The following is a 16,633-nucleotide window of genomic DNA, read 5'->3' on the forward strand; positions in this document are numbered from 1 at the left end:
TGCATGCTCATATTTTTTGCGAACGCGTAAATGCTTTGCGTGTCAAATTTTACAGAAGAGAAGACCTCAGATCGACTCTTCCTATATGTGAGAAATAAGTTGAAATATATTTTAATTTATATGCGATAAGTAATTGATAAGTTTGTTGATTTAGTTTGATGATTCGTGGGATTACATTAGCATATATATGTATTACAGTTATGATCGTGACTAAATAAAGTTGTAGAGAAAACGGAGTTAGTATTTTTGTTTCTGAGTTTAGAAAAATTTATCTCATCGTATAATCCGGTGTTCAGAAACGTGAACTCACCGGATGGTTCGACGATCAGAAGGTTTCACACCGGAGTATTTCAGTACAGAAGCAAGATTTAATATGGTTGTCTTGAAGTCTCGAGTGTTTGTCGTTCTCAGTCATGCAATACTTCGCTTAAATAAGAGGCAAATTGAGAATAAAATGAATTGCAAATAACTATGTTTAAATGCTCAATCTTTTTAATCACTAGATCTAATTAAGTCTTGATTTCATATGTGAGCGTTTGCAAAGCCTACTGTCATGAATGTTTATTTGCCTAGTTCGAGATTAAAGTTTGCTAGTTCTTAATGCTTGTCTTGCCTCAACACAAGTGAATGCTTATGTTGTGATCGCTTTAATCATGATTCAACTATATGAACTTAAATGCATCAATAATTCTTTAGGTTTAGCTTATAAAGCTTCATGCTATTGTAACATTGTATCTTTTTGAGCCTTTGTGCGATTGTGAGCTTCACATTATACTCTACATAGCCTTTTGACGTTTCTAGCATTTGCAAATGCTTTGTGGTATACTTGTGAAAGCTCATTATAATTACATATTCATACATTGCAAGGTATTTTGTCCTTGATGTTTACATTGCCAAATAGAGAAAAAATATGTACTAAATCACAAAGAATAATCTTGTATAATAAAAAATGTGCATTCATCAAGGGGGTTTGTGTTTTTTGTTTGTCTTTGCTTCTCTTCGGACTTATGCAATTTATCTTATGCCAAGTGATTTCTTTTGCTCGTTCTTAAGTTTTTGTCACTCGGATGAGTTTCTCTTGTTGAATTTCTTCAAACCAAAATCTTTATGCTTTGAGAGTTGTCAATGCACTCATCAAGGGAGAGATTGAGAAATTAAGTTGAAATATGCATTGGTTTGTACGTGATAAGTGACTGTCAAGGTTATTGAATTGGTTTGATAATTTATAGGATCGCAATATCATGTCTATGTATTGTAATTATGATCATGACTAATAAAAGTTGCAGAGAAAATATAGTTGCATTTTGTCTCTGAGTATAGGAAAATTTGTCTCAGAGGATGATCCGGAGTTCAGAAAAGTGAACTCACTGGATGGTCTGGCGCTTAGAAGGTTTCACGCCAGAGTATTTCAGTGTAGAAGCAAGATTTTAAGTATACACCAGATGGTCCAATGATAGGAAGCTAGGCACGCCAGAATAATTTTTTCAGAGATGTTGCAAAGCGTGTCTGGTGAAAATGTACACACCAGATGGTCCGGCGATTAGATCTGTGAACGCTAAAGAATTCACCGGAGTATTTGTTCTAGAGAGGTTGCAAAGTGGCTTGTCTAATGGGTTGCATTCATCATATGGTCCGACGATGAAGAGTTTGCAACACCGGATTATCCGGTGTTCATAATTTTTTCTGAGATGAGCTTTTCAACTGAGGATTTTGATTTTGACTAATCTATAATGGAGTTAGAGATGCGTGTTTACTTGTCTTATGATATGTATGTGATGGACGTAACTTGACAGTCAACGATGGTATGATCGAGGCTAAGCGGGGTACTTAGTGCCGTACGATCAAGGAGGTCGGGTAGAGTCAAGTGTTATTCTAGCTGTACACATGAAGAGAAGCAAAGTATGGAAAGGTGAGTGAAGACATCGTGTTGACAAAGTCAAGCGAAAGGGATGTCGGTGCAAATGACAAGGCAGCCCGAGGGATCGGGAGCAGAAGAGACTTGCCGGTGATCGAGATCGCAAGATGGAGTACACACATCGACATCAGGTTGCGTGCTTAAGGTATAAGCAAGTGGTAGTGAGTCACACTTTGAGAAGCGTGTCACACTTTGAGAAACGTGTAGGGCGGTTTTGCAGTTTGGCTTCAAAATCGTGGGAAAAGTGTGAAGCACATGTGGCATTATCGTGAAGTCCATGACCGTTCGATGGACAAGGATAAATATGGATGAAAATGCCCTTGGTGATAGGTTCGAATGTATTGAAAGAGATGTGCATTTAGGAATAATTTAGGAAACTTATGGGTCCAGAAACCTAAGGGGTAGGGGTGATTGAGCCTTTTGATCTAGCCATTTGAGAGTTATATGATAGGATTTTAGAAGAGAGATGAGTGCTTAGCCTATATATTAAGTTAGAGATTTTTATGTAAAATACTTTGTAATTTTCCGAAAAATAGAACTATCATTTGCAAGTAATAAAGTTTATGTTGCCTCTTATGCTTGTGTTCATTTTCTTCTAGTTTCCCTCTATTAGTTTTTTTTTCGTTGCGAGTTTTTCTGCTTTTATCGTGATTTTCATTTTGATTTGAGAGCTAAAAATTTTCACCATGTTGAAGTGATTCATCTTGTTGCTAGAGACATAAAATTCACATTTAGAATTGGTCTTGAATTTTATTACCTCTAAATCATCAACTTGAAGAGTTTCTTTACCCAGTGACTATCTCGTTGATGTAAGTATTTTTTTTTCTCAAATTATAAGCTTTTGTGTGCAATGATGTATGGATTGGTTTTAAATGGAACTTAGTGTTCAATTTCATCCATGAAAGACATGCTTTCTTAGAGGATCTTTTGGTGCAACGTGTTTCTCTTGAGTTTTTGCTTCCGCATGTTGTTTTGAGGCACATTGGGTGAAAGATTAGAAAAATACTATCAAAGAAGTTGGTAAGGTGCTTATTTACCCCTCTTTAGTCATCATTCTCGATCCTACGGTATGCATACTGTAATACCCGAGAATCTTTTTTCAGAAATTTATAAGTTGACCACAGGACCCGCGAGGGGTGCGAAATTTGTCTTTTTGATCCGTTGCTCGGATGGATGATCAGAGACTGTGGATGTGTAGATCTCATCAAGACGAATCTATTTTTCTATCTAACATCATGTTTGGACACTAGGTGAAACCATAACGAGGCCAATAAAATTTAGACCGATAGATGAAAAAAAAAGACCAGGAGATCGGTCACCACCCTAATCCCCACCCGAGTTGTTTGATTCCCTCGTCCTCACCCTAGGCAACGTCGGTCGCCACCAACCACCCCGCCAGTCGCCAAGTCGTCTGTCACCGAGCTACCCTTCGCTAGCCGCCTGTTGTCGACCATCTCCTAGCCCTAGTTGCACTGCCCCTAGCGTAGTGCCGCCAACGGCCGACCAAGGGCATGGGGGCCGATGGGGTCCGCCGTGGAACAGGGGGTTAGGTGGAGCATAGAGGAAGGTGGGGCTGCCGAAGCAAGAAGAAAGGAAGAAAGAAGGAAAGGAAAGGAAGAATAAAGAAAGAAAAGAAAAGAAACGAAAAGGAAGAGGAAGAAGAAAGGAGAAGGAAGGAGAAGAGAAAAGAAAGGATGATTTTGGGGAGTTTCGTCTATTCAAGTTTCTTGTCGTGAAGGTAACTTTTAATTAGTCCTTAGATGCTTGTAGATGTGTGGGGATGAACGATTCTGTCATCAGATTAGTGTTTCGGCGATCTATTTAGCATGCAACAATTAATTAGAAATAGAGGGTTAATCGGAGTTGAATGCGACCATAAGTTAAAAACAAAAGTTGTAGATATAGTCGCTATCTTTCCGATGGTGCTAGTCTTGTTCGATTTGGATGAGTGGTTTAGGGGTAATTGATAAAACGATGATGTCGTCCGTCGGAAGTTAGTTTGTGTAGTGTTTTGTTCTTCGGTCTTCGAGCACGTTAGAATAAGTTCTCGCTTGGCGTCTTGCAAACTAAGTCGTAGATGTCTTTCTATAGACCATGGTTGTCGTGTTTGTGGGGTTTTTGAGCGTAGGAGCGTGTCTCTTTTGTTTTTTTATTGTTGCGGCATTTTGGTGCTAAATGGGAACAAACATCCTTAAATTCTCTCCAAAAAAGATATGGATTACTGGATTAATTCTTCAACCAAATTACCCATGGAAAGGAGGCAAAACACTAGAAAAGTTTCTCGCCGCAGGAGCTCACTAAAACGGCAGCTGGTTGGGTACAAGGGTGTCTTGCCTAGCCCTCAAGAAAATATACTAGTGGCGGTGTTTATCACAGGAAAATACTAGTGGTCATGTTCTCCCCTCCTGAAGCAATGCTTTAATTGTTCTTTGGTACGCATCAGGTTCTTCAAATTGGTGCTGAATATCCAAGCTGCATTGAATCGTATTGCATCGACACTTGATCGATCGATATCTTGCGCAGGAAAGGAATATATGGCGAGTGGTCATGCTTTATAGAAAACCTGGAAAGCCCAAAAAGGGAACGGAGATGGTGGTGATAACAGCTCACTCATCGACTTCAGATACCTTTGTTCAAGCTGTGTGCTGGCATCAATCATTCTAGCTGAGTTGCTGAATTGTACATGACCCTGCATACTGTGTGCATTGTTGGTATCAAGACCTGCCTAGCTAGGACAAGAGAGATTCATAGCACTTGATAGTACACCAGCAGGAGGAGCTGGAAATTTTTATATGAAGTTATCATTATTTGAGCTCGCCCGAGGAGGAAGAGGAGACACTCATGGCGTCAAGGGAGAAAGAACAGCGGAAGGCTGATACCATGTGGAACTGTAGAGAGAGATTTGATGCAACACACAATTCATTGATGATGGTTGCGATGTACATATACACGTGAGGCCGTTGAGGCTATAACCGACTTACAGAAGGTCAGCTACAATCTAGCTAAGATCGTAGAGAATAGGTCCTATATGACTATGTACATGTGTGTTGTAACAGTAAGACATACTGAAGTGATTTCACAATTGAACGACCGTACTCAAGCTTACTCCTTTTCTTGATTCAGGATGAAAGCAGGATCGAATCCGCTGCGGTTGCAAAATAATACCGCAGGAGCTGATCGACACTAGGGTAGCTAGATGCGGTGAATCTGATGTTTGAGCGGGAGGCAGGTCAAGTCAGATAAAAGCTCAAAAGTAGTAGGAGACTGAGAAAGGAACGGATTAATGATGCAGAGTCAGACGTACACCATTACGATGGAATGATGCTGTCTGAAACCGATTGGGCAAGAGATGAATGGCGCAGAGAATTGCATTGGACTGCATGCCGTGCGTTAGCCGATCCGACAGCACTGCCGGCATCAGATAGGCTCAGAGCTAGGACGGTCCCGACTCCAGAGCTCTCAATACGAAAGAATATATCGCAGCGAAGAGGAAGGCTTCGTAATCACGGTAGCTTGCATCGTGAACGATGATGTGATACGCGCAATTCTCTTAGTTAAACACGAGCATCTGGCATTTCGGAGCCCACATAATCTGAAGGGTAAATTTGAGTATTGCAGACGATATATATTATTAGATCGCAAAGGGCTTAATTTCTTCAAATCTTTTTTCTTTTTGAAAATTGCATATTCGGAAAATTCTCAACGTATGCGTGCATTAATTTCGTTGGTCCTCGTCCACAGTCGTTAATCTCTTAATGTCAGACCGCACACATTATATTGCTCACAATATTGTTGCAAGATTATATTCCACCAGGTAATACGATGTCTAATTATCCACTTGTTTGCTTGATTAACTTACTCCAAAAGATAGGGGGAATATATTATGGTCCGTCCCACAAAGCACTAATGCATTCTTCCTTATCAATCGAATTTTCCTTTGGGTCCATGATATCCAACACAAGTAATCTTCGGTCTCAAAGTTAGATGTACTTGTCATTTAGTATTGCTCCGTCCTATGACGCAATAGCACTTTTGACAAGTCGAATAGATCCACAGGCAAGCTAGAGAATACCGCCTGATTGTCTGCCGGCAGCCCCCGCGTCGCTGTCAGGGCGACTCGGCCTGGAAGCTCGGACGGCTCCCAAAGCCACCGCGCACCGTCATCCCTCCCCCTCTCCCTTCTGCCTCATCACCACCGGAGCAAGTTGTCGCGAGTGTGGAGGCCGCGACTGAGTTGAGATGACCGTAGATCCACGGGAGGAAGTGGCTTAGGGGGGAGGGGTGGGGGTGACTGCGGATCTAGACGGCCCGAGAGGAGGCGGTGCGGTCCAGTTAGGAGGATGGCGTGCTGTGGTGGTGCAGGTTGTCAGCTAGTGCATGTGGCGACCAGATTCAGTCAGCGGTGGGTGGATCCACGTGGCGGCAACCAGATCTACATGGCGAGTTGTCGGATCTATGCGTTGGGCCGGCTCACGAGGCGACAGCATCGGCAGCCTGTTCGTTGCGGCTACGGATGAGACAAAGTGGTGGTGCCGATTCCGTGCGGGGGACGTGTAGATCTACGCACATGGAGCTAGCACGCGCAGCGATGACGACAAGGTTGCGGGCTAGCATAGTGGATGGCGACTAAGGGGGATGGGGCGATGCAGCTGGCAGCATCCGGTGGCTGCGCGCGTGGTGCAGCTATGAGATTGGCGGTGACGCGGCAGGTGGCGGATGCACACGGATTGCAGGGTGGTGCCGTGCATCCCCAATGGCGAGGCACATCGATTCGATGTGTGGTGTCCTGCGGCGAGTATGGGGTGGTATCCGCGCACAGTGCTTGAGGCGATGAGAGTATGCGGCGGCCTTAGAGGTGATTGGACATGGTGGTGTGCTTGGGCCGGCGTTTTAGGTGCGATGCTACTGCAACACTACAACGAAGGGTCCCGCACAGTGACAACCTTCTTGGTGTCGTGTGATCTACTCTGCGGTGGCCTTCCGACGTTGTGCGGTCGTGTTCAGGTATCAGTGTGAAGATAGGGCCATGTGGACATTCTGCGCACACGAGTCATGGTCGATGCGCCTATTGACGGCTACAAGGGGTGACGTGGTGGCGTGTTCACGTGGCTGCTAGGAGTGGCAAGCTATGCAGATACACGACAATGTGGCAGCGGGCAGTCCCGCATGGCGGCATTCATTTTGGCACAGCTTCGATGTGCCAGACTCGGGGCAATTGTCCCGACCTCGATGGTGCTTAGGCAGACAGCGGCATGGTGGCACGGCGGCAGCTAATTTGGCACATGCATGGCGGTCTGACATTGTGACGGAGTGAGGGTCTGTTTGCTTAGGCCGGTGTTCGGTTATGTGGTACGGCGGCTATCATGCCATGCCTTGTTGCCTTTGTTGAGCAATGCGTCTTGTGATCCAATAGGCCGATGTTGTTAGCTACTGCTGCTATTTCTCTAGTTGTTTTTCTCCACCTATACGTAACCTCTCAGAGCCACATACTTGTATTTTTTCTGCTTTATCAATAGAACCGATACTGTCATGTGCCGTTCGTTCAAAAAAAGCTAAAGAATACCATAGGCAGGTTGCTACACCTAAGATTAATCATGCCATAACTCTATAGGTAGGTGTTTGGTTTCTTACTAACTTTAGGCTGCCATGTTTCATTAGGCACGGTTTGATAGATTTGCCACAGATATTTTTGCCGCAAGTGCGGCAGCAAACACGAGTGCCACAAGTTCAAAAGATTCCTAGATGCTCCAGTTAAAGTCACCTCTCTGATTCTCTTCTCTGTTCCTCTACGGTTCCCCCATCTAACATCTCAGAGTATATTTTCTATTGATGATTATCCCATCCATCCAACCAAACACCCTGAAAATCGAGATGGCCATCTCTCATCTATGCCCATCCCATGAACCAAACACACTCTTAGTTTGTTTGCTCTAATTAACTATCACTCCAATTATCCATACTGAACTTCTTTCCTCTAATGAACTCACTCTAGAACATGTGCTAGATAATTCTATCATAAGCTATGGTGTTCTTTGGTTCAACATTTTTGCTGAATCCATCAGTTGGCAAGCACTAACTGAAAAATCTTACAACGAACTTTTTTCCTTGCATGTGTAACCATAAAATCACTTTGTATTGTACTTGTGCATTTCTGTTTATTCAGTTAATGACATCACACTTCTGTCTGTTTTTTCAGAACAAATGCTTCATGCTAAGAGAGGCGAATCTCATCACCATTTTATGATTTAAGTGATATTCTAACCACCCATGTTTCCAACCAAATAGCTACCATAAGTTTTTACCAAAACACTTACACAACTATCCAAACAGATGCCACATAAAATTTACCACAGCTAAACGTAGCTAGGCTTGTCCAGCAACTGAACAACTTGAATTTGCTACAGAGTTAGGCGAGCCACAGGTGTGGCTAACGCTAAAGTTAGGCGTGACAAGTTTAGTAACCAACCAAAAGGCCAGAACTTTGAATACGTTTTCATTACATAAGTTTTTCAATAATATAATGTGCCCTCCTCTTGTATCTTTCTGGCCTGTTACATGCCCATATAGGTTTAAAACAAGTAGTAATAAGTATTCAAATAGGGAGCGTGCCGACTTGAGAACAAGTAATATCTGAGCAGAGGTAGCATATGTGTGTGAGAGATTGAGGATATATAGAACTCTTATATCATAACAGAACTCCCTCGAGTCACAATGCAAATACATCACGTTAACTTTGGATATCAATATATTTCAAAATATTTAGACTCAAAACATGAAAATCATATGTATATATTCGTTTTGAGTAATATTTTTATAATATCATAATTTTATTGTGTTATATAAATATATTTAAATAGAAAATAGTGATTGAATGTTCACTTCAAAGACCATGCATGACATTGTTAAAAACATTAAGTATTTACGGTTAGAGGAAGTACAATATACGATGAATGGTACGGCCCACCTTGTTTATGGGTGAAAGTTTTTTTTTTTAAACCTCAACACTGGCTGCAAGCTGTAGTATCTGAATACACGCTTAAACTCACACCACACTCTACACACACCCTAAGATACATGTTAGACTATAATCTATACACAAACATCTATTTAAAGAGATTTACAAAACCTCTAACTCTGCAAACGCTGAGCACGTTATACTCTCATTAGGGTCTACTGGCGCTCAAGGCCATCTAGAAGAATAAATGGTGCGAGGCTGTGAGTCGAGAAAGTTCTTTGTCGTCTTGTTTCTAAGAGGAGAAAGGTGTTTGTCAAATAGCAGTATAGTGTGTGTAGATACACACTCATGGGCCGGATTTACAGCAGCTAAGCTCCTCTAGCTAGCTAGAATCTCTAGTGTTGCATTGGGCATAAAGGCAGATCTGACTATTAAGTTATTAAGCAATATTTTTTGGGTGATGGGACGGAATCTATGTACATGTCATGGGCCATGCCAAATTTGTACATGATTATTGGCTTCTCCCTCTTCTTTTCCAGTGTAAGGCAGGCCAAAAAGATTGGTTTGGCACCATATATTGGTACCTTTTTCTTTCCTGTACTTGTGTTGTTAAAAAATGAAGAGAGGAATTCATGAGAATCCACAGTCGATGCATGCCACGATATGGACAACGCTAAGTATAGTTTTAACTTTCAGATGTCAACTATATAAGTAGGCGTTTTCTACTTGTTGCATCGTGTTCCATCGAATAAAACGCCGTCCAATAGTTTTGCTCGCTGGCTTGGTACTTGCTAGACAGGTACTAGTACTGAACGTACTCGATCAACTAATCTCCATGCATCTCGATCGATGGATCATCTCAGCGCCATATATTGCTTTGTTCCCTGGCCGGCCGTCCTGCAAATTGCATTATTTCTTCTTCTCCTTTTTCTCTTTGTTTTTTGACCATGCGTACATCAGAAATTCCATCGCCATTGCGCGCCCATTTGCATTTCTTGTACTCCGTTGTTTTGATTCTCTTGCTAGCCGCTGCCTGAGCAACAAAGTAATTGTGAGCAGCCCTTCTTCAGTTCCTGTAGTATAAATACGAGCTGGGCAGGCACCTAGTTTAATTGTGAGACGAGGAGCAATTCAAGCGATACTACTGATCGATCAGTCCAAATATTACAAGAAGGATCGTTAATTCCAACATAAGCAGGATCGATCGATCGATCGAGACGACAACATGTCGTGGAACTTGAGCGAGAACGAGAGGTTCGAGCGCGCGCTGGCCACGTACGACCGCGACACGCCCGGCCGCTGGGAGCGCATCGCCGCCGCAGTCGGCGGCGGCAAGACGGCCGACGACGTCAAGCGCCACTACGACCAGCTCGTCGACGACCTCCGCCGCATCGAGGCGGGACACTACGACGCCGATGCAGCCGGCTACCCCAACGCTAACGGCACGGCCAGGAACAACAACAACGGCGGCAATAACAACAGGTATCGCATCATTGCATGCGTCGTACGTGTGTGCTGTGCTACGTATACGTATTGTCAGTACACGAATACTTGCATGAATTTTGTACGTACGTTTACGCTTTAATTAACTGATCGATTTAATGGCGTGCTTCATCGCAGAGCCAATCGGACCCAGACATGATGCAGGCTAATTCTGCACTGCACTGCCTACATACGTATAAGGGTATCATCCTATATATACATAGTTACGTACGTACAAGTTTAGTTTCTACAGCATGACGTTCTCGGGGGCCGGGAAAAGAAAAGACATGGTAGCGCATGCACGTGTATTGTACTCGTATATACGTAGTACGAGCTGAGCGAGCACTATAATGTGTGTGATATACATTTGGTGTGTACGTATACGTACGTGGATTGGTCCGTGCTTGTATGGAAGCAATGAGCTTGTGTACGTGTACCAGCTGAATATATGCATGTAGCGGCGCGCAGGGTGCAAGTAACGCTCTCCGCCCGCCTACGTATGCAAATGTAACTGTTGCTAATTTGAAGTCATCCTGTAATGAATTAATTTCAACTATTGATAATATATATTTATATAACATGCATGTTGAGAGTGGTGTCTCGCTTGCAATTGCAGCTTGCGAAGAGCACTGACGTATGTACTGGTGATCAAGTGTACTTCGATCTCATGCATTGCATGCCTAGTCCTTAATCGCGTGTTATTATTTATCTCTTGAGAGGACGCCCTTCACTACCATCGATCGCATCCAAGTCCTTAACCTGATTAGTGATTAATCCAAAACCATTCGTCTCTGTTTGAGTGAGGGGATTCGATATTTTTGCAGCATTAATCTGTTTGGGCAATCAATCGATCAATAGCCTGCTAAATTCTGCAACATTAGGCTCATATCTGGTTCTTTCTTTTTCCTTTTCTTTTTGAATGGGCCCACATCTGATTCGGTGGGCTGAGGAAAGCATCCCGTTGATCTTCTGGAAACTTGTTTCATGGCGGTAAATTAATCGAAAGCGATGGCATAACTCAAAGTCACCATCACAAAAATACTTTTGCAAATACCTTCACTTGATTCATTTAAAGATTTTTGGCCGGGTCAGTTGGGACAAAGGCATCACCCTCAACCTGTTGAATAGAGTATGTTTGGTTCGCACGATCGTACTTTGGAGCCAAATGGAGGCCACACATGAACTAGTAGGCACCTCGCTTTAATTTAGCTGCTAACCAATCGTAATTAGCTCGGTCATCAATCGGGACAAAACGTACCTGCCTGCGGCTCATCAATCACAAATAATATATAGTTCATGGAATGTGAAATCATTTATTTACATTAAGATTGGTAGCTAAAAAAATCAAAAGTATATAAGAAAAATCAACATATTAATGAATATCAGTTAGGATAAATAGACAGCTGAAATCCATCATCTGCACTTTGTCACCCACTTATAGTATAATAAGTCAGTCGGCAAATCAATCAATGAAGCAGAAAACGCGAGGTAAGCCACCTAACCAACAAAGCATCCAAGCAGCATGGCAGCCAAGCCGCGGAGCCTGGGTGGCTCGCTGCCCGTCCCCAACCTGCAGGACCTCGCCGCCCGTCCCGGCGACCTCACGCCGCCCGTCCTCGACCGCTACCTGCGCGAGACCGATGCCCCCGTCCTGTCCGTCGTCAACGGCGGCGAAGCAACTTGGGTGCCCGTCGTGGATCTCAGCAGACTGCTCGACCCGGGGCTCGGCGAGGAGGAGGCCACCTGCGAGGACTGGGGCTTCTTCCAGGTTGTCAACCACGGGGTACCTGACAAAAGTCATCGACGGCGTGAAGGAAAGCCTCAAGGGGTTCTTCCAGCTTCCGCTCGCGGAGAAGCCCGGCGGGATCGAATGGTACGGCCAGGCGTTCGTTGTCTCTGAGGAGCAGAAGCTGGACTGGGCAGACATGTTCTTCCTCTCCGCCGAGTACCGGGACCTCAAGTTCTGGCCTTCCCAGCCTTCCGGATTCAGGTAATCATCAAGCCGGCGGTCAGAACGATGCGCACAAAGAAACTTACAGGACTGTGCATGCATCACGGACGAAGATCATATATATTGTTTCTTTCAGGGATTCGTTGGAGCGAAACTCTGCGGAGGTGCAGAGGGTGGGCACCGATCTGATGAGGATCATGGCCAAGAACCAGGGCGCGAAGGATCCCGAGAAGATGAAGAGGATCGCCGAATCGCAGAGCGTGAGGATAAACTACTACCCGCCGTGCCCGCGGGCGCACGACAAGGTGCTGGGCCTGCCGCCGCACTCGAACGCCGTGGGGCTGACGCTGCTGCTGCAGGTGAGCCCCGTGGCCGGACTGCAGATCAGGAGGAATGGCGGCTGGATCCCCGTGGCGCCGCTGCCAGGGGCCCTCGTCGCCAACGTCGGCGACGTCATCGAGGTGCTGACGAACGGGAGGTACTTAAGAGCATCGAGCACAGGGCGGTGGTGAACCCGCGTGAGGAGCGGGTGTCCATCGCGGCGTTCCACGTGGCCAAGTTCGGCGGGACGTACGGGCCGCTTGAGGAGATCGTCGGAAGCGGCGAGGCGCGCTACAAGACCATAAGTGTGGAGGAGTACGTGAAGCTGGTCCTGTCCAGTAAGCTTGAGGGCAAGAACATCATGGACGCCACGAAGATCAATCCTTGATGCTCACACAATTACAATTCGGCTCTTGTGCCATTGCTCAATTCCGATGGGGGTGCCGGCCGGCGTCCAAAAATGATACTACTACACTGTTTTGGACATCGTAATCAGGGTTCTCTTTACCGATAAATAAAATTTATTGGATCCTTAGTAAACATGATGTATCGAGTTTATTAGAGAGAATTAAAAATAAAATAGTATGAAATTGCTATAAATTGTTTCCAATCAATTAATCACCGTAAATTGCATATAGCAACAATTCGGATGGGGTGCCGGCGTCCAAAAGTGATACTACTACGCTGTGTTGCACATTGTAACTGCAGCACTTTCAACAGAAGTTCATGTCATGCTTCCAAAAGAGGATTTTGTTTTAGAACAGGGGCCAAATTTAGTCATCCCTATTGCTTTGTACCATCTAGGGGTTGTTTGCAACAGTGGATTTCTCTAACAGTTCGAAGATGAAACTTGTACTAAACCATAGGAATTTGCATCCAATTTGTCATATCCAAACACGCTGATACACGGATCCAGACAGAACCGTTGTCTCCCCCAGGAGACTGTCGTTATATCATTAAGTCAGCCCCAACGGATTTGCTTTGGGAATCAAAATCCCGTTGCGAATGGATTTTCGTTCCCTTCAGCGTTTTAACGATTTCTCTTCACGGTTCCCTTCACGACGGGATTCCTAAAATCATTCCCTTCAGGACGGGATTCTCTCTTCTTTCCCTCCGCGATTCCTCTCGAATGGAAGCTGTTGGAGATGAGAGAAAATAAAGAAAATGGGAACAGAGAAAGGAACAAAATGAAGTGAATATGATTGGAGATGGTCTTATACTTACAATAGCAACTCACCTCTCATATTTACAAGGATTTCACGTTACGGGAGTTGTAATCTAACTCCATCTAATACCACTAATACAAATTAAATCCTATACGTAACCCACTACGTAAAATCATTTGATATTATCGAGCATTTATTCTTGACAATGTATCCGGGGTATGTCAGATGATAGGTGTGTGATCAACGTTTTTGGCGGTCAGTGGTGTCCCTCTATCAGGGAGTATCTTCGGGTTAGCCACGTAACCTTTTCTGCTGACGCATCATCTTCAGAGACTGCTTGATTCTGAAGGTAGTCTAAGATCTGATCCATCCAGTTCGTACCCGAATTCGAGCAGGGGACCACATGATAGCCACCTGAGGTCAACGACACCAAAGAAGGTGTTGCCTCCGGTACCATGTTTCCAAGCGAACCTCCCCTTTACCTTGGCTCAAAGCCGCAGTGAATGGTCGTGTGAGTCTTTCTTTGAAGACTCCGATCAGAACAGATTTGCGAGAAGAAACTAGACGGACTAGCTCATGAGGTTGTCCTTGCGAGAGACATGCTAGACCTCGAACCTGATAAAGCGTCACTCCAGCCTTCTCACTTCAGTGAGATATGCCACCATTATCGGATCAGAGCACTGAAACTCCTTTTGTACTTGGTTCATGACCAGTAACGAGTCCCCTATTGCTATCAAACACTTTATCCTAAGTGCGAAGATCGCTCGCATTCCGGACAAGAGGCCCTCGTACTCTGCAATATTGTTAGTGGCCAGAAAACATAATTGAACTACGTAGCTGAGAATGTTGTTGATCGGTGAAGTCATGACCACTCCAATCCTTGCTCCCTTCAGTGTGAAGGATCTGTCGAAGTGCATGGTCCAGTGCTCGTAAACCTTTGGTTGTTGTTCCTACTTGGGCTTGACGGACGACATCTCGGCTATAAAATCGACCAGTGCTTGGGACTTGATAGCCGTTTGGGGGACAAATTGAATATCGAACTCTCCAAACTCTACTACCCACTTTTCTATTCTTCCTGCCACATCTCTGTTATGGAGAATTTCTCAAATGGGGAGTGATGAGGTTACCTTGATTTTGTAGACCTGGAAGTAGTGTGAGTTTGCGAGAGGCCATCAGTATTGCGTATATCAGCTTCTGAGTCTGTGGGTATTAAGCCTTCGCGTCATATAGGACATCACTAACGTAGTATACTGGTCGTTGAAGACCTTCTTGCTCCACAAACAGAATCGCGCTAGCGGCCTAAGGGTAGCTAAAAACATAGCAAAAGCTCCTCGTCTGGTTGAGAAGCGGTCAGTACATAAGGCGACGAGAGGTACCTTTTGAGATCTTGGAAAGCGGCCTCCGCCTCTGACATCCATTTTAAGTGGTTGTTTTTGTTTAGAAGTTTGAAGAGTGGTAACCTCTTTTCTCCTAGCCTTGAGATGAACCTGTTCAAAGCTCTTACGCATCATGTTAGTTTTTTTGACCTCCTTTAACCTGGTCATGGATCTCATATGATCGACGGACTTGATCTTGTCGGGGTTTTGTAGCATCTAGGCCCCTAGGTAAGTGGTAAGTATTTCAGTGATTAATGACAACCATATCATTGTGACTAATAATTTATTTTGAAGGGTATCAAAAATTTAGTTCACAATGATATTTGGGTATGCTTGGTCCCTAAAGCAACTTTGTGGACGATCAAAGAATATGTTCATCAAGATTAAGGATCTTCTATTTCTAAGTATCACAAAGGAGATGAAGGACACTTAGAGTAGTATAAGTTGTTTTTCTTTAGTCATTTGATCATAGAGGGGCTAAGAGTTGTAGCTTAACCTAGTAAGTCTAAATTTGGTTTGATGCACACTTGTGAAATTCTAACACTAGGTAGCTCATAGAAGCTTATGGTTGAGATGTCGAGAAGTTATAGCTCAAGAAAGTTTGAATTGGATGATCTCAGAGAATTTTACCCTCACCGGATGTTCCTGTGATGCAAAAAATCTACTCACCGCAGCTTTGTTTGCTCATCTAGTCAGAAAGATGTTAGGTTCACCGGATGCTTTGATGTAGAAGTCTAAGAAATCACCGGATGTTTTTTTGGGTGACACGTGTACAAAATTGTTAGAAGTGTTACACCGGATGGTCCGGTGCTAGTGCAGTAAGTTCACCGGACTATTCTCAGCTGAGGTGGAATTGCCCAGGAAATAGTGAAGTTTAACTCACCGGATTATACGGTGATGCAATGATGAATACATCGGACCATTTCTTGTAGAGGCGATTCCAAGGCAAAAATGTTGAAGCTCAGTTCAACGGATGGTCCGGTGAATATGGTGTGTACACCGGACAAATTCATGCAGAGAATAATTTCTTGAAGCAGAACAAACTTCATTCACCGGATGGTATAGTGAAAGCTAGAATGGATCACCAGAGCAATATTTTCAGAGAGGAGTGTTTTTGGTTGGACTGAAGGTGTTCTACTCACCAGATTGATCAATGATAGAAACATATGCTCACCGGAGCTTTTCTACCAGAGAAGGATGCAAGTACAGAAAAGGTTAACCCACCGTATAGTCCGATGATGGCAGTGAAATCATTACCGAAGCATATTTTATAGAGAGATTTGCAATGTCAGTTTTTGCTGGGTTGCACTCACAGGATAGTCCGGTGTTGAGTATGTGTTCACCGAATGTTATCGCCGGACCATTTATCAACAGTAACGGATAATGACAGTTGGCACAGAGGAAATGGAAGTTTGTACTCACTGGATTGTCCGGTGTAAGTAAGGAGATACTCACCGGATCATCCGA

General features: G+C 44.0%; 1 protein-coding gene and 1 pseudogene across 1 annotated transcript; both read left to right on the forward strand.

The window, feature by feature from the left end:
* Window positions 1-9,957: 9,957 nt before the first annotated feature.
* On the forward strand, window positions 9,958-10,905 carry LOC133911309 (protein RADIALIS-like 3). Its single transcript, XM_062353509.1, has 2 exons — window positions 9,958-10,352; window positions 10,491-10,905. Exons 1-2 carry the CDS (start codon window positions 10,096-10,098, stop codon window positions 10,510-10,512), a joined length of 279 nt encoding a protein of 92 aa, XP_062209493.1. The 5' UTR covers window positions 9,958-10,095; the 3' UTR covers window positions 10,513-10,905.
* Window positions 10,906-11,800: 895 nt separating this feature from the next.
* Window positions 11,801-13,158, forward strand: LOC133911310 (2-oxoglutarate-dependent dioxygenase 11-like; annotated as a pseudogene).
* Window positions 13,159-16,633: the final 3,475 nt, after the last annotated feature.

This window comes from Phragmites australis, chromosome 3, assembly GCF_958298935.1.
Source record: "Phragmites australis chromosome 3, lpPhrAust1.1, whole genome shotgun sequence".
In the NCBI taxonomy this organism is placed as follows: domain Eukaryota; kingdom Viridiplantae; phylum Streptophyta; class Magnoliopsida; order Poales; family Poaceae; genus Phragmites; species Phragmites australis.

What these genes read in the sequence shown, in the direction of transcription:
- LOC133911309 (XM_062353509.1), top strand. Translation starts at nt 10,096, where the DNA reads ATGTCGTGGAACTTGAGCGAGAACGAGAGGTTCGAGCGCGCGCTGGCC. An exon ending in AACGGCGGCAATAACAACAG is followed by an intron (nt 10,353 to 10,490) that starts GTATCGCATCAT and finishes GCTTCATCGCAG; the next exon opens with AGCCAATCGGACCCAGACAT.